The sequence below is a fragment of the Stigmatopora nigra genome, chromosome 11 (assembly GCF_051989575.1).
Source record: "Stigmatopora nigra isolate UIUO_SnigA chromosome 11, RoL_Snig_1.1, whole genome shotgun sequence".
Lineage (NCBI taxonomy): Eukaryota > Metazoa > Chordata > Actinopteri > Syngnathiformes > Syngnathidae > Stigmatopora > Stigmatopora nigra.
In genome coordinates, this window is record NC_135518.1 from 14,731,567 (window position 1) to 14,756,648 (window position 25,082).

The window sequence follows — 25,082 nt, forward strand, 5'->3', positions numbered from 1 at the left end:
TGTACTCCAAAAGTTTCCTTTTAGTGCCAGAAATGGCATTTTATTGGCAGTGAACAACATTCCATGAAACAAAGTGAACAGTAAATGAAGTAGCGGTCGTGGGATGCTCCCGCTCCAGTCCATTTTTAGCTACATGGGTAACAGCCAACCAAATAGTTTGGCCCAAAGTCTTTTGTTTTGGGCCCGGCTAGTGGGGCCGAGTGCTGGGCTCCAGCAAAACCCGCTTGGGCGGCGGGTCGCGCTCGCCCGCCGCCGTCCGCTTGGAGCCGCGGCCCTGGCCGTTGGGCGAAGCCCGCTGCCATTTGCACAGGTCGCCGTTGAGGATGTCCTGGATGTGCTGCACGATCAGGTTGATGGCCACTAGAAAAGGAAAAAAGAAAGGAAGGAAGGAAGGGAGGAGTCAAAAGTTGGAGCGTGGTGCCTCTCACCACGCCGTTTTAGACCTCACCCATGTTGTCCACCCCTCGTGGAATGATCACGTCCACGTACTTCTTGGTCTGAGAGCGGGAAGAATACAAGGCTTTCAAGCGGACGTCCCACCGAGAATTGAAACGGGTGTTCCCAAGGGCTAAGAAAAACCCCACTCGGAACAGACGGCGGGCGACGGCGCTCACGGGCAAGCAGAACTCCTCGAAGGCGGGCTTGACGAAGGTGGTGTACTGCGACAGGATCTGCTCCAGGTCCCGGCCACGTCCCGTGTCGCGTAGCACTGACGTGGGAGGGCAAAAAGCAAGGAGGTGGGACACGGCGCGGGCCGAAAAGCAAAGGCCGCCGTCCTACCTCTGCGCGACAGCCGCACGTCCGAGTCGGTGTCCACAAAGAGCTTCATGTGGAACATGTCCCGCACTTTCTGCGTGTAGAAGACCAGGATACCCTCCAGGAGGACCACGTCGGCCGGGTACACCGTGATTCGCTCCGACAACCTTTGCGGCGAGAGAGAGTGAGCGCCTGCCCGTAAGAACGAATCTGCAAATTCAGACAACAGGGTCTCACCTGGAGTGGGTGACAAAGTCGTAGGTGGGGACTTGGACGGCTCGGCCCTCCACAATGTCCTTCAGCGTTTTGTACATGAGGTCGTTGTCAAAGGCCTCCGGGTGGTCAAAGTTGTACTGGCCCTTGAGGGCTTTGGCCTTCTGCTCGGCGGTCAGCACGCGGTAGAAGCAGTCCTGGCTGATGATGGCCACCTTCCTCTGGTGGTGGTCCACCTTGTTCTGGCCCAGCAGCTCCATGATCTTGGCGCACACCGTCGACTGGGACACACACACATGCACGGTGAGCGGGGGCCGTCGACCCACATCTTATTTTGGTCACTTCCACTTGATTTAAGGACAATTGTGGCTCGCTTTCGATCCGACCAATGAGCTTTCATCTGAAACGAGCAGCACCTGACTCAAAAATCACCAGGAAGTGGAAGTTGAAGAAGCACAAGTACAGCTCAAGTACTCACGCGACATTTTCTCCTGAATGGTGGAACAAAAATGTCTTAACACTGTAAACGTCGCCCCTAATTGTTGACGGGGCTGTTTTAGTTTGCGCTGGTTGTACCTAATATTCGGTCTAATGGATCATCTGATCCAAATTCAATTCATGCAGCCCACAATTAAAAAATAATAATCAAGATTAAAATGAATGTATGTAATAAACGCAATGTGAAAAGAAAGAAGCGTTTCTGTTTAGAGAAAACAAAACGCCCCATACGTATTTGTGTTGTTAGCAAGTGGGCGTGCAGTCCACGGAAGGAAGTAAGGAAGGCGATGCTAGGCAGGCTAATACTATTGCTAATGCTAGAAGAAGCCACCTTGCCGCTGGCGGTCCCCCCGCTGACGCCGATGAGGAAGGGCCGGTGGTGCGGCCTCTCTCCGGACTCCTCTGCCGCCACCGCGGGGGCCTCCATTGCCGTCCGAAAAGACTCCGAGAGCGGACGTGCTCACCTTGCGCTAGCCAGCTAACGCCTGTCGTCACGGAAGCATTAGCCAACGAGCCGCCGCGCGTTTTCTCGCGAGCAGGGGTGAGATCTCGTGCAGTACACCCATTTTTCGCTCTTTCTAAGTATGCACTACAGTACATTGATGATCACGGGTTTCTTAAAAGCACTGAAACAACATGGCCGACAAGTGATGGCTCGTCCTCGTTCACTTTCAACGCCCATCAGACATCTAGTTTTATATACGAGAGGCTGAACCGGAAAATGGGTGTTTGAAAATCGTTTTTGTGAACGGATATCTGACCCGGAAGTTAATGGAGGACTTGGCGAACACTGTCCGCCATAAGTGTTTTTCAAGCCACTCTGTTGTTTAGCAGTGAAGTAAGAAAACAAAGTCTGCACTATTTCTGGCGTGACTATTCATACAAAAGGCAAAGAATAGTCACGGAAGACGAGAAAAGAGTTTGTATCCAAGATATCATCTGAAAGGTAAATCTCTCTCGTGCAACACGACAGCTAGACATGCGTTTTTCAAAAGCGGATAAAATGTGGGAATGCCACGAATCACGACTGCAATATTATTTTATCAGACGCTAGTATAATGACTAAAATACGTTTAGTCATGAGTCCTTGTGTTTTTCAGATATGAGCTCTCCAAGCGCGAGTCCTGCTAAGACAAATCAAATCAATGGTAAGTTCATGTATTGCAAGTCAGAAAACAATGCGCATTGTAAATTCTAGTGGCTTAACCATTCATTTTTTGGTCGTATTATTCGTTTTCGAGCAAATGTATCATTTTTTTATCAGTCGTAAGAAATATATATTTTTTATTAATCCTCACCAATTGATCACCAATGTCTACATCCAAGCCTATTATGCAATTGTTTGGATACATAGCGTCGCATTTGTTTGGTAAAATAGAAGAGTTTGTCATGAACGACAGCAATTTATTTGGCTTTCTTTGCGTGCGACTGAAGGAGAGTCCGACGAAGAACCGGCGGCCACGCGGGATTCTCCCGTCGTCCAGAATCCCGAAAAAGGAGAAGGCGACCCCGGCGGCAGCCCCCCGGCGGGAAGCGGCAGTCCCCCGGCGGGAAGCGATAGCTCCGACAGCAGCGATGGCGAGGACGAACACGACGCCGCCCTGAGGAAGATCCGGAGCAGCGTGTCTCAGATCACGGTAAGCCTGGAAACGCAAAAAGCCAGATTTCAGCGTGGCCCCATTTCAACCGCCCGTCACGTGGAGTCCGCACCTGAAACGGAAGCACTCTCATTTTTTTTTTAGCGGCCTACGGAGCAAGCGGTACCGGATGGCGGAGAAGCCGACGCGTCCAGATCCAGGAGCAGGTCCAAATCCAGAGAACGAGACAGATACAGATCCAGGAGTCGGGACAGATCCAGGGGACGAGGACGGGGGAGATCCAGGTCCAGATCCCGGTCCAGGTCCAGAGAGCGTGATCGTTATGACAGAGGACAGCACCCTCGGTAAAAAAGACGCGACCCGCCCGTGACGTTTTTTTTTTTGTACTGAAATGATGATGCCCAGGGATCGGCGGCACGACGACGACGAGCGGTGGCGGCGGGGGCGTGGCCGCAGCCCATCGCCCCTACCCACCAAGAAAAAGAAGGAGGAACTGGACCCCATCCTGACCAGGACGGGCGGCGCCTACATCCCGCCCGCCAAGCTGCGCCTCATGCAGCAGCAGATCACCGACAAGAACAGGTGGGGAAAAAGTCATCGTGTCTAGAATTTGATCTTTTTTTTTTTTTTAAATGAGATGACAATCATTGAAAATCTAGCATGTAGAGAGGTCGTGTTAATCTGTTGGCTTGACTCACGCCCCGCCCGCTCCGCAGCTTGGCCTATCAGAGGATGAGTTGGGAGGCGCTGAAGAAATCCATCAACGGTCTGATCAACAAAGTCAACGTGTCCAACATTGTCAACATCATCCAGGAGATCCTGCAGGAGAACATTGTGAGGGGCAGGTGAGATGAGACGCCTTGACATTTAGATGAGACACCTTATCTGAGATAAAGAGCAAACCACGACACGCCACGCCCCCAGAGGTCTGCTGGCCCGCTCGGTGCTGCAGGCTCAGGCGGCCTCTCCCATCTTCACGCACGTCTACGCCGCCGTGGTGGCCATCATCAACTCCAAGTTCCCGCAGATCGGCGAGCTCATTCTCAAACGTCTCATCCTGACCTTCCGCCGCGGCTACCGGCGCAACATCAAGGTAGGCCGGTCTCCGCCTCCCGGGCCGGCCACGTCTGGACCGCCCCCCTGAGACTTCTCTCCCTGGTTTTGTCCTTTTCCAGCAACAGTGCCTGACCTCGTCCAAGTTCGTGGCGCACCTGATCAACCAGAACGTGGTAGGTTCCGGCGCCCGGCCGGTCCCGGACGGCGGCGTTCTTTCTCCCCGGGCTGACTCTCCTCCCCGCAGGCCCACGAGGTGCTGTGCCTGGAGATGCTGACGCTGCTCCTGGAGCGTCCCACCGACGACAGCGTGGAGGTGTCCATCGCCTTCCTGAAAGAGTGCGGCCTCAAGCTCACCGACGTCTCCCCCCGCGGCGTCAACGGTCAGAGGGCGCCGCCCGGCTCCCGGCGTGGCGGCCTCCTACGTCGGCCTTGAATTTTTTTTTTTTGCGGCGCCGCGCTTTCAGCCATCTTCGAGCGCCTGCGCAACGTCCTGCACGAGTCGGCCATCGACAAGCGCGTGCAGTACATGATCGAGGTGATGTTCGCCATCCGCAAGGACGGCTTCAAGGACCACCCGGTCATCCCCGAAGGGCTGGACCTGGTGGACGAGGACGACCAGTTTACGCACATGCTGCCGCTGGACGACGACTACAACGGCGACGACATCCTCAGTGAGTGCGCCGCCGTCGTGCCAACGGCACTTTATATGCCGCTAATTCCGCTAATGGCCCGCCCGCCCCACAGATGTCTTCAAGCTGGACCCCGACTTCCAGGAGAATGAAGAGAAGTACAAAACGCTGAAGAGAGGTAAGGAGCCGCACCGCCGCCGTGGGACGCCACCGAGAGCTTGACGCCTCCATCTCCGCAGACATCTTGGACGAGGGGAGCGGCGACTCCGGAGACGAGGGGGACAGCGAGGACGACGAAGACGACGATGAGGAGGGCGACGACAAGCAGGAGGGCGAAGGTGGCGCGCCGTGTTAGCCGGCCTTCCTTCTTCTTCTCCTCCTCCTTCTCCAATGGTATCGTCTCTCCTCAGACGAGAAGGTGACCATCTTGGATCAGACCGAAGTCAACCTGGTGGCCTTCAGGAGGACCATCTACCTGGTCATCCAGTCCAGGTTTGGCCACACCTCCCGTCAATGTCCAATTCATTTCGAGGGGCCAGCCAACGAAAAAAAACCCTTGACTTTGCAGTTTGGACTTTGAGGAGTGCGCTCACAAGCTGATCAAGATGGAATTCCCCGATAGTCAGACGGTAAGGCGCCGGCCGACCGGCCGACCGGCCGACCGGCGTCCTCCCCACCGGCGCTTTTGACTTCATCGTTGCGGCTCTCTGTTTGCAGAAGGAACTTTGCAACATGATTCTGGACTGCTGCGCCCAGCAGAGGACCTACGAAAAGTTCTTTGGCCTGCTGGCAGGGGTGAGAAGAATCATTTTTATAGCCTCCGATCGAATCGGGGCTTTCGTGGTGTCCTCCTCCTCCGCCCAGTGCGCCATGTTTGTGCTCTTCCGCACGTGCGCAGAGGTTCTGTCTACTGAAGAAGGAGTACATGGAGAGCTTTGAGGCCATCTTCTCCGAGCAGTACGAGACCATCCACAGGCTGGAGACCAACAAGCTGAGGAACGTGGCCAGACTCTTTGCCCACCTGCTCTACACCGATTCCGTCCCCTGGAGCGTAGGTGCCCGGTCGGGGCGCCGGGTCCCGTTTGGGACGGCCCTTGACGGATTCTGCCCGCAGGTTCTGGAATGCGTCAAGATCAGCGAGGAGACCACCACCTCCTCCAGCAGGATTTTTGTCAAGATTCTTTTCCAGGAGCTCTGCGCCTACTTGGGCCTGCCCAGACTCAACCAGCGCTTCAAGGACATGTAAGTGGGCGGAGTCGGGCGGAGCCAAGGCCACTCACCTGGCCTCGGGATGTCTTTCAGGACCCTGCAGAGTTTCTTCGAAGGTCTTTTCCCCCGCGACAACCCCAGGAACACGCGATTCGCCATCAACTTCTTCACCTCCATCGGACTGGGAGGACTCACGTGAGGAAGGCCCGCCCGGAAGGTCCACGCCGCCTGGCAGCGGGCGCCGGGTTCCCAACGCGTCTCCTCTTTTGTCTCCCAGTGACGAGCTGAGGGAACATCTGAAGAATGCGCCCAAGATGATCATGACGCAGAACCAGGAAGTGGAATCTTCCGACTCTTCGTCTTCTTCGTCCTCCTCCTCGTCCTCCTCGTCCTCCTCCTCTTCTTCCTCTTCCTCCTCCTCGTCCGATTCGTCCTCGTCCGACTCTGGTGCGTCGCCCGTTCGATCTCGCGGGAAGCAAACGGTGGCTAACCTTTGACCCTCTCGCAGATTCGGACGAGAAACGCAAGAAGAAGAAGAAGAAGAACAGACGGAAGCAGAAGGTAGCGAGCGACAAGAAGAAGAAGAAGAGGGCCAGCCCGGACCACGACGGGGACGCCAAAAGACGTCGACGCGAGAGGGAGGAAGAGAGGAAAAAGGAAACGGACAAGCGCGGGCGGGACGACAGAAGAAGGAGTGAGGAAGACCAGCGGGCCAGGCGGGAAGACAAACGAGGGATGGCTCGAGACCAGGAGAAGAACAAGGAGAACAGAGACGGCAACCGAGTCCACAGGAGGAGGCACTGAAAGCCTTTTTGACATCACCTCTTCTTTTTGAGCAAATCAATAAAGGTTTTTCTTTTTATAAAAAAAAAAAAAAAGTGTTGTCTGTCTCATTGCTCGAGTGAGCGTCGGCCCGAACCCTCGGGCCTCTGGCTTTTTCTGGCTTATTAATGATACATTCACCCATTTTCATTTTTAAAACCAATGTGGACACCAGTATCATACAGACCACTTTGGCCTTTATTCAAAAGAAAATGATTTGTTGTGACACTTGCAATATGGCTGCCGAGTTGACGTGTCCAAGTCCCTTCCCTCGATGTACTTCCGTTCCCTACGACCGACCTATCCACTTCACTTCCAGTTCCGGACACGGCAGCGGGAAAATGGAGGCACGCCAACCCTGGAGCTCTTTCAATGACAGAAAAAACACTAGCTACAACGGGAGGGACACTTACAAGATTCCCAGAATGACGGCGGGCTCGTTACCAGCGCCGACCTACTCGGAGCCTTACTACAACCAGCCGTACGGCCAGTCGTACGACCAGTCTTACGTGCAACCGCCCGGCGAATCTCATGGCGAGCCTTCCTCCGCTCCACTCCTCCACCATAGCGACGGTAGCTACCAGGGCTATCCCAAACAGGCCGCCGCTCAGTCACGTGAACCGTGGAAGCAAAATACGACTGAATGCCTCTGTTGTTGCCCGGCACACGAAGGTAAGTCGTGGACCCCCAGACGCCTAGTCGGTTAAGTTCGTAAAGCCAAAAAGCACGGCTAACCAGCCGCCTGCCATCTTCCCCCGAGCCGATGTTGTTGTTGTTGTTGTTGGCTTGACAAAGTCAATTTGAACAAGTCCAGCTTCCCAAACCTATGCTCTTTAGAATAGTATATGTAAAAAGCAATACTCGTGAATCTAGGTGACTTGTTTTTTTATGCCATTTTTTTGCAGGCGACGGCGCGGAATGATGACGTCAATTTGTAGTATTAGTAGTTGCGCTTTCTGGAGAAATGACGTGGGAATTCGTTGGGTCTTGGAGCATTGGATGCCATTGACGGCCCTTGGGGTCCAATCTATATCAGTCAACTGGAATGCTCGAATAATTCAATCAATGAGGGCCCCAGAACCATTACCTCAAAACCAACTAAATAATCACTATCGTTTGCGGTGGAAAATCGAGGGCCGGCAACGTTATCGGTTCGCGTCCTGCTAATTGTGCTTGCTTTCTTGCGCCGCCTGTCAACGGCCAACTAACTCCTCCCCTGGGTTTCTTTCGGGCAGGACGCATGTGCGCCACGTTGGCCGCCGCCTTGCCGGGCCTGATGGGGGCCGCCGCGGGACAAAGCGGCGGAGCCGGCAACAAACCTTACTTCCAGTTTTCCGGCAACAAAAACCAGGGCGCCCTGTCCTCTTTTTTACCAAACTTTAACACGGTGAGTGTACGTCACGACAACGCTCGGGCCAGCCTCGACGGCGCACCACCGGTTGATTGTGACGGGTGTGTGCGTGGCGGCGGCAGATGGACCCGGTGCAGAAGGCGGTGATGAAGCACACCTTCGGCAAGGTCAGGAGGCAGGGCGGCAAGAGGAAGCGGCCCATCAGATGCGACGTCTGCAAGATCAACTTCAACTCGGACGTGAGTGAGGGTGGGCGGGGGGGGGGGGGCGCCGTTTCCGGCACCGCTTCTGGCACCGCTTCCGGCACCGGTCGCACCCGTTGACGCCGGCACGTCCGTTCAGTCGCAGGCCCAGGCTCACTACGGGGGCAGCCGACACGTCAAGAAGCTTAAGCTGGAGAAGACCTCCACCGTCCCTCCCAAGGCACCCGCCGGCAAGGCAGCAGGTTGGCTTTAATGAGCATGTGTTCAAAAGTAAAAAGATGGATGGCCCCACTTTCTGTCCAAGTTTCGACGTCCAGCGCCATCAGGTGGATGATTTGTGGCCGTGGCCATAACGCCTTCCGTCTCCCACAGGAAAAGCCTCGGAGGGCAAGCTGCTGTACTGTTCCATCTGCAAAGTGTCCGTCAACTCCACGGCACAGTTGCAAGCGCACAATTTAGGTGGGTGGAGCCTCCCGCCCGCGTGGCCGGATGTCGTCGGCGGGCTCACGTGCGCTTCTCTCTCTCTGGCCAGGCGGCAAGCACAAATCCATGTTAGACAGCGGCAAGACCAAGCCCGACGTGGGTGGATTCGGTGCCGCCACCGCTCCGAAGCCGGCGGCACTCCCCAAGGGTTCCAGCGTCCAGGTGAAGAGCTTCCAATGTGAAAGGTGCAACATCCACGTCAACTCTGAGATCCAACTCAAGCAGGTGAGTGCCAGGGCTGGGCGGTCCAATGGCTCCTTTGGGGCCCGAGCTTTTAGGGCGCCAGCACGAGAATTTGTGCCAATGCTTTTTTCCCGTGACCTGCGTTGCAGCACCTCTCCAGCAAGCGGCACACGGACCGCGTGGCCGGGAAGCCCACCAAGATCAAGTTCGTCAAACAACAAGCGGTCAGTATCCTTCTCGCCGCCGCCGCCGCCGCAGAGTGCCCGACTGGCCTCGAGCTTTCCCGTTTGTTCCCATCAGGAGGGGACGACAGAGGAGGCCACGGTGGCGGCGGGGTCCTCGGACGGATCTTCGCCCGGATCCGTCCGAGCCAGCCAGGCCACCCCCCGCACTCTTCCCTACTGAAGACGGGCACGGTGGACCGGAGGAAACGGCGGCGTGACGGCCGCCGACGTGGACCGTGGATGACGTCCCGCTCCCCCGGCGTCATGCTTTCCCAAGTCAGACGGGGCGGACAGAGCCGGACCACGGGCGCTCAGCCCGAACGTCCATGCTTTGCTCCCCGTCCACCATCCAATGGCATCGGATTGAGATGGGGGTCTCTAACTCCGGTCCCTGAGGGCCCCTTTCCAGACCGGATAGGGGCCCTAGTGGACCAGATCCGGAGACCCCCCCTGTTTAAGACCCCCCCTTCTCCTTAACATTATAAGTGGTTGGCGGATTTTGAGGGTACAGCCAGTAGCCGCTCCCTTTAAAATGAACTCTTTTTCATGGAGTACATAAAAGAGTAGAAGTAAGAAAAGTCACCCTTCAGCGACCCACCTTCCTTCTGGCAGAAGTGCACAATGGCCGTCTGGCTCTCGTCGCCGCGCTAGGAAGGGATCGGGCGGCATGGGAAAGCGGTCTCTCGTGTCTTTTGCCGTGCCGCCGGTCTGCTTGGGATGATGTCCAGGTGTCTACATTAATTGTGTTTTTAGTCAAACTTGCTTGTGTTGTATTAGCCAAAGCCGCTGTGGATCCTTAGCTGAAATGCTACTTCAAGTTTGTCAGTCAGCTCGCTCGGTCGGTCACTGGTGGAAAGCTTGAGCCGTAAACTGCCCCCACCCACCCACCCACGGAGGCAACCCCCATTGATTCAACTTTGACACCTATGTGTGCTGGATGGCTTGGAAAAGGAAAAAGCTGCCTGCTTTCAACTTTCCAAGGCAGTCCAAGACCTTTTCTGCACCAATTGAAAACGTTGGCCATCAAAGGACAGACTTTGAAGCATTTGGACTCCTTTAAGAGCAACATTGTTCAATGATACAATTTCACCCCTTTCATTGTACAACCCAGTGATGTAGGATGACAATAAAGGCTTTTGATTTGATAGAAAGGCGTCTCATCCATTGCTTGCTATGGGCACGCACACACACACACACACACACACACACACACACACACACACACACACACACACACGCACCAGTATCATATCAGACCATATTATGTGTCTACTACACACTTGGCATTAGACTAAGATTTGTTGGCATCTTGAGCTCAATTGTTTGCTGAAAAAAAATCTCCCGATAGCGTCACCACGCCCATATTGTCCCGCCGCCACATTGAAAGTGGAAAAGATGGTGGCTTGCTTACCGCGCTCCAAGAGGTGCTTTATCCTCTCCCAATTCGCTGTCTATGTTTTGAAGATGACGTAGAATAGTCGGGACTTTTGTGGTCATGACGCTATAAACAGCACCATCATGGGGAAAGGGGTCAAAAAAAATAAATAGATAACAAAATAAAAACAAATACATATATATATATAAACAAGTTTGGATTTAATTTTGTGCGCGCCATTTGATTGCTGGTACGCGGGGAAGACTAGAGTCATCAGAAAGTGTCCCCAAATGACTGCTAATCTGATGACTCATCATTGTCAGATGGACCATAGACCAGGATCCAATCAGACACTGTGGTTGAGTTGATATGGTCTAGATGACGTGTGCTTCTGCAGGAAAAAGAAGAAGAAAAAAGAGAAAAACAAAAAGCCAGGCCAGACCGTGCTTCCTTTCCACGTGAGGCCGGCCTGTCACTCAGTCATCTTAAGGATAGCAGCAGCTGTCAGATGGGACACTTGTGTAAACCCCCCCCAAACGCCCCCCCCTCCCTCCCCCTCCCATCACCACGACACGCCAGCCAATGGGCCGCGGGTCGGAGGCCACGTCACGGGGGTATAAAGCCCCCCGCCGGAGCCGCCGACCCTTCCGAGCAGGGTCAGCGTCCCGGGTCCGGACGCAGGCAAAACTACTCGCCATCGGGGCCCGTAGTTTTGTTTTGTTTTGGGGGGCATTTGCCACTTTTCCCAGGAGCAAAGCGGGACGAGGACCATCCCTAACCGGGTACCTCCGTCCCCCCGACCCGACCCCCCACCCCCGGCACCTTAGTTTGCGCTAACAAGTAAGTAACCGTTTTTTCGACTTTGCCGTCGGGCCGGCGGCGTCCCAGAATAGACGGGAGGGAGGCCGTCCGGGGGCGCCGTGACTTTTTAAGGGAATGGCCGGTGCCACTTGCCGCCTGTCAATCAGAGTGAGGTGTGGCGGGGTGGGCCAGGGGCTATTTTGGGCTCCTGCTCTCCTTTCCTTATCAAACACCATCCCAACCCCCCCCCCCCCCCCCCCCCCCCCCAACAGGAGAAGGCTTTCACGTTGGACGAGACGCGACAGCTGCGACAGGTCTATTTTGGGCTGTGGGGATGACTCCAAGCACAATTATTTTTAGAAAAGCATCCGATAGGCTTTCAAAAGCCTCCCTTCTAATATTCCGCCACAAGAGACGAAAGCCAGCGAATGGTCAAAGGCGGCTTTTTCTCCAAAAGCTCCAAGCTTTTTTGACACGGGAGCCTCCATTGCCTTCCATCCCATCACGTGGCTTTCAACAAGTCATTTCCAACTTTGGAAATGAGTTTAATGTCGCAATGATCCCACTTTGAAGGTGTGTCTCCTTGTTTTTTTTCCCCAAGGAAGGCGCCATGTCGACACAAGCGCCAACTTTCACGCAGCCGCTGCAGAGCGTCGTGGCACTAGAGGGTAGTGCCGCCTCGTTCCAGGCGCAAGTGAGCGGTAAGGCGGCTTTCCGAGCCGGGTGGAGCCGGGCCCACGGCGTTTTTTTGACCGCATACCCCGTCCCCAGGCGCCCCCGTTCCCGAAGTGTCGTGGTTCCGCGACGGCCAGGCCCTGTCGGCCGCCGCGCTGCCCGGCGTCCACGTCTCGTTCGGCGAAGGCCGCGCCGTTCTGAGCGTAGACGCCGTGACCCAGGCGCACGGCGGCAGGTTTTCTGTCCGCGCCACCAATCCGGCCGGGCAGGCCACCAGCACCGCCGAACTCCTGGTCACAGGTGAGCAAAAAGTGGATTTTCAGCCCCATTTGGATCTCTCCGTCCGTCAATTTGAGAGCGAGCGTTCTGACGGCGTTTGTTTTTAGCCGAGACGGCACCCCCCAACTTCCTTCAGAGACTTCAGAGCAGCAGCGTGCGGCAGGGCAGCCGAGTGCGCCTGAGCGTGCAGGTGACGGGCATCCCGGCGCCCGAGGTCAAGTTCTACCGCGAGGGCGCCGAGATCCAGAGCTCGGCCGACTTCTCCATCCGCCGAGACGGCGAGCGCTACGACCTGCTGATCGCCGAGGCCTTCCCGGAGGACTCGGGCACCTACTCGGCCACCGCCTGCAACGCCAGCGGTCGGGCCACGTCCACCGCCGAGCTGCTGGTGCAGGGGGAGGAAGAGCCCCCCCGCGCCCAGCAAACAACCGCCGCCAAGAGCGTGCTGGTGTCGGCCGGACGACAGGTGGGTCTCCGCTTCTGGCGTCCGCGTCCCAGCCCGGTGGTGACCTTCCGGGCCTCCCCCCAGACGGAGACGGGCTTCCGGAGCTCCGTGACGGAGGTCCGCGCCGAGAGCGAGACGACGGTGACTCGTCACGTGACCGGCAGGACCCCCCCGCGGGTCCCGCCCAAACCCACTTCCAGATCGCCTCCTTCCTATCTGAGCAAGGTGACCGGCGGCCGCCAGCAGTCGCCGTCGCCCGTCCGACACGTCAAGGGACCCTCGCCGGCCCCCGTCAGGTGAGTGGCCGGGGACGGAAAACCACGGCCGGTGACACGGTCTGTCAGAATAGACCTTGTAGAGAAAGGAGATCCCAAATGGTCTCCCACTTGAGCGAACTGTCACCATGCGCTAGTTAGCTAGAAATTCCACTGTAATTGTAAAAGGCGCCATTTTGAAAGGCATTCCTTGGGCCCCCAGATCCGTTTCGCCTTCCACCCGGCCGTCCGTGTCGCCCATCCGACCCGTCAAGTCACCCGCCGCCACCCGCAAGCAGGTGAGTACTAATGGCGCCGTTTCCTCACGACGTCCCGCTCACGTGTCCCAACGTGGCAGGCGGCGGTGTCGTCGGAGGTCCTGCCGCCGTGGAAGCGCGACGACTACGCGCTGGAAGGCTACGGGGTCACCACCTCCGTCACCAAGGTGGAAAAACAGTGGGAGCGCCAGGTGACGGCCGGCAGAGAGGTGAGCCGGGGAACCGGCATTTTTGGGGGAGGGGAGATTTCAATATTGACCCGGCTCAATCCCACCCATTCACGCCTGCCACCCACAGGTGGAGCAAACGTCCCAGGCCGGTCGCAGCGTTGCCGTGGCCACCGTGGTGGCCGCCGTGGATCAGGCCCGCGTCCGCCGGGGCCCGCCCGACGCCGAACAGGTACCTCCCCTCCGACACACCACCACCTGAGCCTCATTCGAAGAAAAACGAATCCCAAATTGCCATGTTTGAAGGGGTGCCAAAATGAGAAAATGCAAAATTGACACTTAGCCGTTGCAGGCTGGAGAGCAAGTGGAAATGGAGGCCGCCGCCACCGCCGCCACCGCCACCGCCGAGGCGCTTCACGTGGCTGACACGGCCAAGCGCCAGCACGTGGTGCTGGAGGTCAAGAAGCAAGTGGAGACCAAGATGGCGCCGCCCCAACCTATTGCCACCGCCACCGCCGCCGCCATGGGCGCCCAGGTCACGGTGGCCACCGTGGCCAGGGAGAGCGTTCAGGTGAGCTCGCAGGTGAGCTCGCAGGTGAGCGCGCAGGTGAGCACACAGATGAGCACACAGGTGAGCTGGCTCCGCTCCCGTCGCCATCCAGGTGCGCGCGCGCGTGACGTTAACGCTCTGCGTCCATCCCACCACGGCAGATGGAGTGGACGGCCGGCGCCTCCAGGACGGACGTCCCGGCGGCCCCGGTTCCACATTTCACCGTGGCCAAAGTTTCTGTCCCCAAAGCCGAAGTCAGTCACGAGGTGAGCGCGGAGATATCAAAAAAAAAATCATTGTTTTAGATCTATAAAAAACGGAATGTTCTTTTAATCCATCTATAAGTCAAAATATTCTATCTAAAATCTCTGACACTCTTGATATAAATGGTAGTGTGTCCTCCCAAATCAATAGCACTCAATTTTTGCAGCAGGTGTCCGTGGCGGGCTCGGCCATGGCCGCCCTGCACAAAGAGCTGTCGTCACCCTCGGCCACCAGAAAGGTCATCAAGCCCGTGCACTCGCCCAGTCCGGTTCGCCGGACGGCGGCGGCGGGGGCCACGGCCGTGGCGGAGCGCGTGGCGCCCCCTTTCAAGACGGTGGCCTTCCAGACTCAGTTTGAGTCGCGGACGGTGGGGCTTTACGCCGAGGAGGAGTTTGAGGACTGGGAGCCCGAGGTTTGTATGGCCGCGCCCCTCTAATCTATCGTCGTCCACGGCAACATCTCTCGGCATCTTTCTTCCCCCTTTAGGAGGCGGTCGCCGTGTCCGTTTCTGCCGAAGCCCGGCAGGAGGCGCCCGAGGCGCCCACGCTGGTCTCGGTAAGTCCGGACTCTCTCAAATGGTCCTTTTGCCGTGAGGCCAAAAGTGTTTGTGGCCAGTCCGCATCCGGGGAACAAAAACTTCTCCTGCCTCTGGCCATATGATCAAGGCACGTCGTTGATTGAGAGACTTTGTTCCGTCCAGGCTTTGAAGGACCTGACGGTGACCGAAGGCGAGTCGGTGACGCTGGAGTGCCAGATCCGCGGCCGCCCCGCCCCCACCGTGGCGTGGTTCCGCGAGGACTTCAAGATGGAGAGCTCCATCGACTTCCAGATCAGTTACCAAGATGGCCGCGCCCGGCTGCTGGTCCGCGAGGCCTTTGCCGAGGACAGCGGCCGCTTCACCTGCACCGCCACCGGCGAGCTCGGGACCGTCAGCACTTCCTGTTACCTGCTGGTCAAAGGTGAGCGTCCGTCGCCCGAGGGGGTTGGGCCCGGCGGCCCTCGTCACCGCCCTCTCTCTCTCTCGCAGTGTCCGAAGAGGCGGAGAGCCGAGAGGAGACGGTTCGGGAAGTGTCCCGTGAGCAAACGTGAGTCCGTGGGCTTTACAGCGTGGTGGTCACCGTCCGGTGGGGCGGCTTCGAGGCTCCGCCTAACCTCTCTCCCTCCATCAGCGTCACCGCGGAGAGCACAGAGTCGCTGTCGGCGGAGGTGAGCGCGGGGGAGCCCGCCGCCCCCTTCTTCGTGGTCAAGCCCACGGTCCAGAAGTTGGTGGAGGGTGCCAGCGTGGCCTTTGTGTGCCAAGTGGGAGGAAACCCCAAAGCGCACGTCATGTGGAAGAAGAACGGTGTGGTTCTCACCACCGGATACAGGTGGGGTGCCGCAGTAACAGACCATGTGCCGCAGTTCCAAACACTCGGCCATTCGATGTGGTGAAAGGATCTCGGCTTGACGGGATTTTGCCGCCCTTTTCAGATATAAAGTGACTTACAAGAGAGAGACGGGCGAATGCAAACTGGAGATATCCATGACTTTCGCCGACGACGCCGGAGAATATTCCGTCTTTGCCAAAAATTCACACGGAGAGGCCTCGGCCTCCATCAGTCTGCTGGAGGAAGGTAACTAACCGGCCGTCTCTCGCCGGCTCTTGCGACAACTCAACGGCACTCCACGCTCTCTGTGTTGCGTGTCCGCAGAGGAGTACGAAGCCTACGTCAAGCTACACGCCGCCACCTTCAAAACGGAAGTGACGGCGAGCACCGTGACCGCCGGCGCCTTGACGGCGAGCGCCGCGGGCACCGCCGTGAGCGCCGCTACGGCGGAGGAGTCTTCCCTGCTGGTGAGCGGGTACCAGATGGCGTCCAAGAGAGGAACCACCCCGACGAGCTTTGTCTCGGAAACGGTACTCGTCTGTCTTAAGAGGACTGGAATCTAGTGATTCGAGTTCACTCCATTGACCCCTCTGAGGCCCGCCCCTCCCGCAGGAATTCCTCATTTCTGCCTTTGAGGAGCGGATCATGCAGGAGATAGAGATCCGCATCCTGAGGATCACCTATGCCGAACTGCTGAGGGAGGACGGAGAGGAGATGACGGCCAGCGCTCCGGACCAGCGGGCCGTGCCTCCCACTTTCGACACCCTGGTCAAGAACTACCGCATCGTGGAGGGAATGGGCGTGACTTTCCACTGCAAGATGGCCGGAGTGCCGCCCCCCAAGGTGAGGGGCCACCCGGGACCGGCGCTGGGTTGGCGCCGCTCAACTCCATCCGGGACCGGCTTTAGACTCGCTCCACTCTTTGCCATCCCACAGATCGCCTGGTACAAAGACGGTCAGCGCATCGGCGCGGCCGGGCGCTATCGGCTGGAGGTCCTTTCGGACGGACACGCCAGCCTGCGCCTGGCCGCCGTCCTGCCCGAGGACGAAGGCGTGTACACCGCCTTGGCCAGCAACGCCAGGGGCAACGCCGTCAGCTCCGGGAAGCTCTACGTGGAAGCTCCCGGGGGCGCCTCTCCTCGGAGGTTCGCGCCTCAGCCGGCGGCGCAGAGGATCCAGTGAGTGGCGGGACTCGGTCGGTGACCCCGGGGTGACCTTTAGCCAGTAACCTTTTGGCCACTGCGTCCTCAGCTCGGAATCCCCTCGCTCTCTGAGTTTCTCGCCGGCCCGTTCCGCCAGCCGTTCTCCCAGTCGCTCGCCCGGACGTTCTCCCGCCCGGAGGTTGGACGACACGGACGAAACTCAGCTGGAGCGACTCTACAAGCCCGTCTTTGTCATGAAGCCCACTTCGCTGAAGTGCTCCGAGGGCCAGACGGCCAGATTCGACCTGAAGGTGGTGGGGAGACCCATGCCGGACACGTACTGGTTCCACAACGGTCAGCGCAAATGTCTTAAAGCTAAGGTCGGGTGTATCCGCCGTTGCCCAGCGTCACGTTCTTTTACTCCGCTTTCAGGACAACAAGTCATCAACGACTACACTCACAAGATTGTGATCAAGGAGGACGGCGTCCAGTCCATGATCATCATCCCGGCCACGCCCCAGGACTCCGGAGAGTGGACGGTGGTGGCTCACAACCGCGCCGGGCGCACCACCATCACCGTGACGCTGAGCGTGGAAGGTAGGCGTCGTCGCCCGCCGGCCGCGTTCCCCCGTCTGCGTTCCGCCGTCGAGCCTTTCTTTTTTCCTCTCCGCCCGCCCGCCTTCAGCCAAAGAAAGCCTGACGCGGCCTCATTTCGTGGACAAGCTGAAGAACATGACGGTCAAGCAGGGCACGCTGGTGGAGTTGGCCGTCAAGGCCATCGGAAACCCGCTGCCCGACATCGTCTGGCTGAAGAACAGCGACATCGTGACCCCGCACAAGCACCCGCAGATCAAGTACGTGTCGAGCTCATTCCCTCCCCGCCTGCCTGCCGTCGACATAAAAGGGAGGAGCTAATGATGCATGCCCTTCCCATTCTTCCCCATCCAGGATCGAGGGCACCAAAGGCCAGGCCAAATTTCAGATCCCCTCGGCTTCGGGCTCGGACAGCGCCTGGTACACGGCCACGGCCATCAACAGGGCCGGCCGCGACACCACCCGCTGCAGGGTCAACGTGGAGGCCGACTACGCCGCCCCGCAGGCCGAGAGGAAGCTGGTCATCCCCAAGGGCACCTACAAGGCCAAGGAGATCGCCGCCCCCGAGCTGGAGCCCCTGCACCTGCGCTACGGCCAGGAGCAGTGGGAGGAGGGCGACCTCTACGACAAAGAGAAGCAGCAGAAGCCCCAGTTCAAGAAGAAGCTGACCTCCGTGCGCATGAAGAAGTTTGGCCCCGCCCACTTCGAGTGCCGCCTCACCCCCATCGGCGACCCCACCATGACGGTGGAGTGGCTGCACGACGGCAAACCCCTGGAGGCCGCCAACCGCCTGCGCATGGTCAACGAGTTCGGCTACTGCAGCCTGGACTACGAGGTGGCCTACGCCCGGGACAGCGGCGTGGTCACCTGCAGGGCCACCAACAAGTTCGGCGTGGACCAGAACTCCGCCACCCTCATCGTCAAGGACGAGAAGGGCCTGGTGGAGGAGAGCCAGCTGCCCGAGGGCCGCAAGGGCTTCCACAGGATCGAGGAGATGGAGAGGGCGGCCCACGAGGGCGCGCCCGCCGGGGTGGGCGCCGACGAGGAGACGGAGAAGAGCCGACCGGACATCGTGCTGCTCCCGGAGCCGGCTCAGGTCTTGGAGGGCCAAGTGGCCCGCTTCCGCTGCCGCGTGACCGGGCACCCGGCCCCCAAGGTCAACTGGTACCTGAACGGACAGCTGATCCGCAAGAGCAAGCGCTACCGCCTGCGCTACGACGGCATCTACTACCTGGAGATCGTGGACGTCAAGTCTTACGACACGGGCGAGGTCAGGTTGGCGGCCGACAACCCCCTGGGCACGGCCGAGCACACGGTCAAACTGGAGGTGACCCAACGAGAGGACTTCCGCGCCGTCCTGCGCCGCGCCCCGGAAGCCAAGGCGGCCGAGGCCCCGCGCGAGTCCGCCGGCGTCATCGCCGCCGCCGCCGCAGCTTCGGAGGAGCCCGACAAAGAGGTGGTGAAACTCCGGAAGACCCAGAGGATCGTTCACCAGAAAACGTCGGAGGAGTCGGAAGAGCTGAAGAGCAAGTTCAAGCGGCGGACGGAAGAGGGCTTCTACGAGTCCATCTCGGCGGTGGAGTCGAAGGCTCGCCGCCGCGACGACTCCTACGAGGACTTGCTGAAGAAGACCAAGGACGAGCTGCTCCACCACCTGAAGGAGAAAGAGGAGGCGGAGAGGAAGAAGCTGGAGGAGCAGGGCAAAGTGTCCATCCCCGGCTGGAAGCCCGAGAGGCTGCAGCTGTCCCCCAGCATGGAAGCGCCCAAGATCCTGGAACGCATCACCAGCAGGACGGTGGCGCCCTCGGACGAGGTGCGCTTCCGACTGCGGGTGGTGGGGCGCCCCGAGCCCGAGTGCCTGTGGTTCAGGAACGGCGTGGAAGTGGAGAAGACCGAGCGCGTCTACTGGTACTGGCCCGAAGACAACTTGTGCGAGCTGGTCATCCGAGACGTCACCCCGGAGGATTCGGCCAGCGTCATGGTCAAGGCCGTCAACGTGGCCGGGGAGGCCTCCAGCCACGCTTTCCTCTTGGTGCAAGGTACGTTCCTTCGCCCGATTCCCTTTCCGGAGCTTCGCTTTCATTGGCTTTCCTCGCCAGGCAAGGCCACCGTGACCTTCACCCAAAACCTGGAGGACGCCAACGCCCAGGAGAAGGACACCATGGTGACCTTTGAGTGCGAGACCAACGAACCTTTCGTCAAGGTCAAATGGCTGAAGAACCACCAGGAGATCTTCTCCGGAGACAAATACAGAATGCACTCGGACAGGAAGGTCCACTTCCTGTCCGTGCTGACCGTCCAAACCGGCGACGCCGCCGAGTACGCCTGCGCGCTGGTAGACGACGGCGACGTCAGGACAACGGCCCGACTTCACGTGGAAGGTGAGAAATCCCCGGGAGCGCTGCCGTCCTTCCACTTTTGCTTTGACGGAGATCTGCCGCTTTCAGGTGCGGCGCTGGAGATGCTCAAACCTCTGGAGGACACCGAGGTCCCCGAGACCTACTCGGGAGAATTTGAGGTGGAGCTGTCTCGCGAGGACGCCGAGGGCCGCTGGTTCTTCGGCGACAGGGAGATCTCCCACGGCGCCAAGTATGCCATGTCCTCCCGGCGGGGAAGACACAACCTGACGGTCAAAGACATCAAGAAGGAGGACCAGGGCAAGTACAGCTTTGTGTGCGGCGACCTGAAGACCAGCGCTTCCCTCAAGATGAAACGTAAGCTTTTTTTGACGGCCCGACCGAGCGAGCGCCGGGTCGAGGGACGTCCTAACCTGGTGGCCGTCTCCAGTGCGTCCGGTGACCCTGCTGCAACCCCTGAGCGATCTGAGCGTCTGCGAGGGCGACATCGCTCAGTTGGAGGTGCGCTTCTCTCAGGAGAACGTAGAGGGCACCTGGAAGAAGAACGGACAGCTCATCGCCGCCTCGGACCGCGTCCACATGGTGGTGGACAAGGCCGTCCACAAGCTGCTGGTGGAGAACGCCGGGCCCGAGGACGCCGCCTCGTACTCTTTCGAGGTTCCCGGCCATTTCATCAGCACTTCCTGCAAAGTCATCGTTCAGAGTAAGGCCGCCTTTGACTTCCTTTGGCCGCCTCCCCCTCTTGCCAGTCGTGACACGTCTCTGTCGCCCCGGCAGCCATCCAAATGGTGGCTTCCCTGAAAGACCTCCGCTGCACGGAAGGCACCAAGGCGGTTTTGGAAGCCAAGATCTCGGCACAGAACGTGGCCTCGGTCAAATGGTCCCGGGACGGCCGGCCCGTGGCCGCCGACCAGAGGGTCCAGATCGTGGCCAAGGGGGCCAAACAGCGATTGGTCCTGACTCGGGCCTTCGCCTCCGACGGAGGACGCTACGAGCTGCTGGTGGGGAAGGTCTCCACCGCCTGCCAACTCACCGTGGAACGTAAGGCCCGCCGCTTGCTCCATTTGAGGGCGCACGCCGCCGCCGTCGCTCTCCTCCTGACGTCCTCCTTCCGCAGCCGTGGAAATCGTCAAACACATGGAGGACAAAGTGTGCTCCGAGTCACAAAAGGTCACCTTCCGGGTGGAGTTGTCTCACGCCGGCGTGGAGCCGCTCTGGACCTTCAAAAACCAGGCGCTCAAAGCCGGAGCCAAGTACAAGATGGAGTCCAAGGACAAGACCCACTCGCTGACCGTGGTGGACGCCGCCAAGGATCAAGAGGGACAGTACGCCTTCCACGCCGGACAGAAGACATCTAGCGCCAAGCTCACCGTCTCGGGTACGTCAAAATGGCCCACTACCAGGCCTCACCGCCTTTGTGACATCCTCCCACTGACTTTCCCTTCCGTCCAGGCGGCGCCATCACGCAGCCGCTGACGGACGTGACGGTGGCCGAGTCGCAGACGGCGCAGCTGGAGTGCCGCGTGGCCAACGCCGACGCCGAGGGCGAGTGGTTGAAGGACGGCAAGCCGCTGGCGCACGACGACAACGTGAGGAGCCTGGTGGACGGGGACGCGCGCCGTCTGCTGGTGCTGGCCGCCCGCCCCTACGACATCGCCCAGTACACCTACCGGGTGGCCGGCTCCAAGACCTCCGCCAACCTCCGCGTGGAGGGTACGTGGCCGACAAAATCTGAGAATAGCCGCCCAAAAGCGGGCGGAGGGAGGAGCTTTCGGCTCCCGTTTGGGCCCCGCTCCAACCGGATGTGTTGGTCCGTGCAGCCGTGAAGATCAAAAAGACGCTCCGCAACCAGACGGTGACGGAGACGCGCTCGGCGCTGTTCACGCTGGAGCTGACTCACCAGAGCGTCAAAGGCGTGCGCTGGCTGAAAAACGGCAGCGAGCTGCCCCACGGCGACAAGTACCGGATCATCTCCGACGGGGCCGTCCACTCGCTGCGCGTGGAGAACTGCAACGCCAACGACGAGAACGTCTACTCCTTCCAGCTGGGAAAGCTGACGGCCAGCGCTCGACTCAACGTGGAAAGTGAGTCGGGAGGGGGGGGGGTTAAGTCCAATTGGGAACTGGGATCCCAACGCACTTTCACCCACGCAGCCATCAAGATCGTGAAGAAGATGAAGGACGCCACCTGCCTGGCGGGCGCGGCGGCCTCCTTCGAGATGAGCCTGTCTCACGACGACGTGCCGGTCCGCTGGACCTTCAACGGCGTGGAGCTGACGCCGGGCGACTCCTGCGAGATCCTGGCCCAGCGAAAAGCCCACAAACTGCTCCTGCGTAACGTGGACGCCGCCCACCAGGGAGAGTACGCCGCCCAGGCGGGACACCTCCGTTGCGTGGCCAACCTGACGGTGCAAGGTATGAGAAAGAGGAGGGTGGTGGCCAATGAGAGGGCCAACGTTTTGTCCTAATCTCTCCTCAGCCCTGCGCGTGACCAAACCCCTGAAGGACGTGACGGTGGCCGAGACCCAGGCGGCCTCCTTCGAGTGCGAGGTGTCCCACTTCAACGTGCCCTCCACCTGGCTGAAGAACGGCGTGGAGATCGAGATGAGCGACAAGTTCCGCGTGGTGGTCCAGGGCAAGCTCCACCAGCTGAAGATCATGAACACCGGCGGGGGCGACTCGGCCGAGTACACCTTTGTCTGCGGCAACGACCGCGTGTCGGCCACGCTCACCGTCAACCGTAAGCGCGGCGCCGTTATCCGTCGTCCCCTCCGTGGCCGAGTGGTCTTTAAAGCATCTCCGGTCGTCCCGCTCGCCCCTCCAGCCGTCCTGATCACGTCCATGCTGAAAGACCTGAACGCCCAGGAGCGCGACACGGTCACCTTCGAGGTGACGGTCAACCACGAGGGCGTGACCTACAAATGGCTGAAGAACGGCGTGGAGATCAAGTCGTCCGAGAGGTGCCAGGTGCGCAGCCGGCAGCTGACGCACACCTTGACCATTCGCAACGTCCACTTTGGGGACGGCGGAGAGTACCGGTTCGTGTCCGGCTCCGCCGCCAGCGCCGCCAACCTCTTTGTGGAAGGTACGTGGCTAGCGTACGCCGGGAGAGAGCTCTGGCCGTGACCGGAGAAGGACGGCGAATGGAAAGGACTCTCCCTGACCCAAATCCCCGCCCTTCTACCTAGCTCGTCTCATCGAGTTCACCAAGAAAATCAAAGACGTGAAGATCACGGAGAAGAAGAAGGCCTTCTTCGAATGCGAGGTGTCCGAACCCAACGTCCAGGTGGTTTGGATGAAGGACGGCCAGGAGTTGGACACGTCTGAGGAGAGGTAGGACCCTTTCAACTATACCACTAGCTTTCAATGAGCCAACCTCCCCCCCTTCATCAGATTAGATGGCCTCGACATTCTAGACCACCGGTGTCAAGGTGGCGGCCCGGGGGCCAAATCTGGCCCGCCGCCTCATTTTGTGCGGCCCGAGAAAGTCGTTCACGAGTGCCGACTCTCTTTTTTAGAATCAAATTCAAATGAAGAGTAGAGATGGATATTATCAAGATATGGATATTATTGTTTTAAATCAATCATTTCACATTTCATAGGTGATTAAAAAAACTCGAACACACGGGGGTTGGGCCAACGTGAGTGGGTGGGTGAGGAGGGGGGAGCAGCTTTTGGTTTTGCAAGCCGTCGTCCGGAAGCCACCGACTGAGCTGAATGACACAGTTTGAAGGTGTGGGTGGGGGTTGGGCTGAGACAAGCAGCTGATTCCAATCCACTGATTGCAGTCGCAGGACACTTAGTATTGTGGAAAGCTTTTCTCTTTAAAAATTGAACACAAAACACTCACTTTTGGCCTTTTTTATATATATTTTACCCAACCCTGTGAAATAAATGACTAGTCTTATGGGATGCTATGTCTTCCCTCGTATGTCCAATGCTTTAATTTCTTTGAGGTGCTCGGTCGCTCTTCAATGGTCAAAAGTTTGCAATTTGATGGCCCATGTTTGAAATAGGTCAACAACAACAAAAAAGTCTTGAACTGGCTGCTATGTGTTTTCCAAGTCATCCAGACACAGCTTGAATGGATGGGGGTTGGGCCACTGTGGGTGAGGAGGAGGGGGGCGGGGGGGGCTTTCTGCTCAAGCCCGTTCAGAAGTGACAGAGCAGAGCTGAGTGACAAACTTGGAAGGAGTGGGTGGGGGTTGGGCTGAAACAAGCAGCTGAAGCCTATCCACTGATTGCAGTCGCAGGACACTTAGTATTGCAGAAAGTACAAATTGAACACAAAACACTCACTTTTGGCCTTTTTTTTTTAATTAATTATTTTTTTTATTTAAATTTTGCCCAGTCCTGTTAAATGAATGCCTAGTCTTATGGGATGCAATGTCTTCCCTCATATGCTTACATTTTTTGAGGCACTCACTCACTCTTTATTGGCCAAATGTTTGCACTTTGATGGCCCACATTTGAAATAAGTAAAAAAAAGGTTTGAACTGGCTTTAACAGTTTATACCAGGCAGCTTTTTGAACACATAGGTGACAAACATGAAGCAGCGAGGGTTGGCTTCGGTGTCGGGGGAGGGTGGGGGCCGTCCAGAAGCGAGCGAGCGAGCTGAACCGACTGACCGAGTTTGGAGCAGCGGGTGGGGGTTGGGCCGAGCAGCTGATGCCAATCCACTGATTGTAGTCGCAGGACACTTAGTATTGCGGAAAGCTTGCTGTTTATGAAAGCCTACATTTTGTGGAATCGTTTGAAATGAAAGCCTAGTCTTATGGGATGCTATGCCTTTTCAATCAAAACACAAGCCTTTATTGTCATCATACACAGCTGTGTAGAATGAAATGGGTGAAATATTATTCAACAAAGGTGCTCTTGAATGAGTCCAAATGGTCAAAAGTCTGCGCTCTGATGGCCCACATTTGGAAACTGGTAAAAAAAAAGTTTTGAACGGTCTCCTGGCAGTTTATAGCAGGCAGCCTTTGGTTTTCCAAAGATAGCTGGCAAAGTTAAAGCAGGGGGGGTTGTGCTGACACAAGAAAAAGCTGAGTGCACTTGTGACATAGCACCACTGTGGGAAGGTATCGCTCATGACGTATTGCAGGCGTGTTCAAACCTTTTCTCTTTTTTTCATTTTCTAAACCGCTCTATCCTCACTGGGAAACCACCATTCGCGCCCACATTCCCAGTTAGGGGCCATTTTAGAGTGTTCAATCTCCCAGAGTTCCCAAAGAAAACCCACGTGGGCCTGGAGAGAACCTGCACACTCTTCACACAGGTGGACCCACCCAAAAATTGAACCCAGGACC

The 25,082-nt window shown here is 58.0% G+C and overlaps 4 protein-coding genes across 5 annotated transcripts in view; 3 read left to right on the plus strand and 1 right to left on the minus strand.

Moving 5' to 3' along the window:
* Nucleotides 1-13: 13 nt before the first annotated feature.
* On the minus strand, nucleotides 14-2,049 carry uck1 (uridine-cytidine kinase 1). 2 transcript variants are annotated; one of them, XM_077728152.1, is made up of 6 exons: nucleotides 1,799-2,042; nucleotides 994-1,250; nucleotides 781-923; nucleotides 615-709; nucleotides 449-497; nucleotides 14-360 (listed from the first exon to the last, which is right to left on the minus strand). In XM_077728152.1, the coding sequence occupies exons 1-6, from the start codon at nucleotides 1,892-1,894 to the stop codon at nucleotides 188-190; spliced, it is 813 nt and encodes a 270-aa protein (XP_077584278.1). In that variant the 5' UTR covers nucleotides 1,895-2,042; the 3' UTR covers nucleotides 14-187. The 2 variants fall into 2 exon arrangements, with proteins under 2 accessions (XP_077584278.1, XP_077584279.1); XM_077728153.1 differs by lacking the exon at nucleotides 615-709 and having other exon boundaries at nucleotides 1,799-2,049.
* A 51-nt stretch (nucleotides 2,050-2,100) lies between these two features.
* cwc22 (CWC22 spliceosome associated protein) lies at nucleotides 2,101-6,825 on the plus strand. The gene is made up of 20 exons (XM_077728150.1): nucleotides 2,101-2,413; nucleotides 2,568-2,615; nucleotides 2,902-3,104; nucleotides 3,210-3,409; nucleotides 3,471-3,647; nucleotides 3,782-3,910; nucleotides 3,990-4,158; nucleotides 4,241-4,294; nucleotides 4,366-4,501; nucleotides 4,586-4,792; nucleotides 4,866-4,928; nucleotides 4,990-5,088; nucleotides 5,161-5,242; nucleotides 5,319-5,379; nucleotides 5,468-5,545; nucleotides 5,649-5,801; nucleotides 5,865-5,992; nucleotides 6,053-6,154; nucleotides 6,237-6,406; nucleotides 6,468-6,825. The coding sequence occupies exons 2-20, from the start codon at nucleotides 2,570-2,572 to the stop codon at nucleotides 6,761-6,763; spliced, it is 2,553 nt and encodes an 850-aa protein (XP_077584276.1). The 5' UTR covers nucleotides 2,101-2,413; nucleotides 2,568-2,569; the 3' UTR covers nucleotides 6,764-6,825.
* Nucleotides 6,826-7,002: 177 nt separating this feature from the next.
* Nucleotides 7,003-10,370, plus strand: znf385b (zinc finger protein 385B). The gene is made up of 8 exons (XM_077728016.1): nucleotides 7,003-7,453; nucleotides 8,017-8,168; nucleotides 8,255-8,371; nucleotides 8,475-8,577; nucleotides 8,708-8,794; nucleotides 8,868-9,043; nucleotides 9,151-9,225; nucleotides 9,302-10,370. The coding sequence occupies exons 1-8, from the start codon at nucleotides 7,018-7,020 to the stop codon at nucleotides 9,404-9,406; spliced, it is 1,251 nt and encodes a 416-aa protein (XP_077584142.1). The 5' UTR covers nucleotides 7,003-7,017; the 3' UTR covers nucleotides 9,407-10,370.
* Nucleotides 10,371-12,011: 1,641 nt separating this feature from the next.
* ttn.2 (titin, tandem duplicate 2) overlaps nucleotides 12,012-25,082 on the plus strand; it is a 144,223-nt gene continuing 131,152 nt past the window's right edge. The window contains exons 1-33 of the mRNA XM_077727514.1: nucleotides 12,012-12,102; nucleotides 12,173-12,376; nucleotides 12,463-13,096; nucleotides 13,278-13,353; nucleotides 13,413-13,541; nucleotides 13,630-13,731; nucleotides 13,852-14,130; nucleotides 14,211-14,315; nucleotides 14,483-14,725; nucleotides 14,800-14,868; nucleotides 15,014-15,272; nucleotides 15,341-15,398; nucleotides 15,483-15,680; nucleotides 15,784-15,926; nucleotides 16,005-16,075; nucleotides 16,133-16,210; nucleotides 16,293-16,523; nucleotides 16,617-16,858; nucleotides 16,932-17,176; nucleotides 17,255-17,419; nucleotides 17,508-17,676; nucleotides 17,771-19,455; nucleotides 19,516-19,797; nucleotides 19,864-20,130; nucleotides 20,204-20,476; nucleotides 20,551-20,814; nucleotides 20,891-21,151; nucleotides 21,226-21,486; nucleotides 21,594-21,857; nucleotides 21,927-22,187; nucleotides 22,252-22,512; nucleotides 22,597-22,857; nucleotides 22,961-23,105. Of these exons, the coding sequence (XP_077583640.1) occupies nucleotides 12,012-12,102; nucleotides 12,173-12,376; nucleotides 12,463-13,096; nucleotides 13,278-13,353; nucleotides 13,413-13,541; nucleotides 13,630-13,731; nucleotides 13,852-14,130; nucleotides 14,211-14,315; nucleotides 14,483-14,725; nucleotides 14,800-14,868; nucleotides 15,014-15,272; nucleotides 15,341-15,398; nucleotides 15,483-15,680; nucleotides 15,784-15,926; nucleotides 16,005-16,075; nucleotides 16,133-16,210; nucleotides 16,293-16,523; nucleotides 16,617-16,858; nucleotides 16,932-17,176; nucleotides 17,255-17,419; nucleotides 17,508-17,676; nucleotides 17,771-19,455; nucleotides 19,516-19,797; nucleotides 19,864-20,130; nucleotides 20,204-20,476; nucleotides 20,551-20,814; nucleotides 20,891-21,151; nucleotides 21,226-21,486; nucleotides 21,594-21,857; nucleotides 21,927-22,187; nucleotides 22,252-22,512; nucleotides 22,597-22,857; nucleotides 22,961-23,105 (8,276 nt within the window). The remainder of the gene's footprint in view (nucleotides 12,103-12,172; nucleotides 12,377-12,462; nucleotides 13,097-13,277; nucleotides 13,354-13,412; nucleotides 13,542-13,629; nucleotides 13,732-13,851; nucleotides 14,131-14,210; nucleotides 14,316-14,482; nucleotides 14,726-14,799; nucleotides 14,869-15,013; nucleotides 15,273-15,340; nucleotides 15,399-15,482; nucleotides 15,681-15,783; nucleotides 15,927-16,004; nucleotides 16,076-16,132; nucleotides 16,211-16,292; nucleotides 16,524-16,616; nucleotides 16,859-16,931; nucleotides 17,177-17,254; nucleotides 17,420-17,507; nucleotides 17,677-17,770; nucleotides 19,456-19,515; nucleotides 19,798-19,863; nucleotides 20,131-20,203; nucleotides 20,477-20,550; nucleotides 20,815-20,890; nucleotides 21,152-21,225; nucleotides 21,487-21,593; nucleotides 21,858-21,926; nucleotides 22,188-22,251; nucleotides 22,513-22,596; nucleotides 22,858-22,960; nucleotides 23,106-25,082) is intronic.

Bases quoted from the DNA above. Each gene is read 5' to 3' on its own strand.
- znf385b (XM_077728016.1), top strand. From the start codon at position 7,018: ATGGCTGCCGAGTTGACGTGTCCAAGTCCCTTCCCTCGATGTACTTCC. The intron at 7,454-8,016 runs GTAAGTCGTGGA...TCTTTCGGGCAG, and splicing joins TTGTTGCCCGGCACACGAAG to GACGCATGTGCGCCACGTTG. The intron at 9,226-9,301 runs GTCAGTATCCTT...TGTTCCCATCAG, and splicing joins AGTTCGTCAAACAACAAGCG to GAGGGGACGACAGAGGAGGC.
- cwc22 (XM_077728150.1), top strand. From the start codon at position 2,570: ATGAGCTCTCCAAGCGCGAGTCCTGCTAAGACAAATCAAATCAATG. The intron at 3,648-3,781 runs GTGGGGAAAAAG...CCCGCTCCGCAG, and splicing joins CAGATCACCGACAAGAACAG to CTTGGCCTATCAGAGGATGA. The intron at 5,802-5,864 runs GTAGGTGCCCGG...TTCTGCCCGCAG, and splicing joins CCGATTCCGTCCCCTGGAGC to GTTCTGGAATGCGTCAAGAT.
- uck1 (XM_077728152.1), bottom strand. From the start codon at position 1,894: ATGGAGGCCCCCGCGGTGGCGGCAGAGGAGTCCGGAGAGAGGCCGCAC. The intron at 1,251-1,798 runs GTGGCTTCTTCT...TGTGTGTCCCAG, and splicing joins GGGGGACCGCCAGCGGCAAG to TCGACGGTGTGCGCCAAGAT. The intron at 361-448 runs GTGAGGTCTAAA...TTCCTTTTCTAG, and splicing joins ACGAGGGGTGGACAACATGG to TGGCCATCAACCTGATCGTG.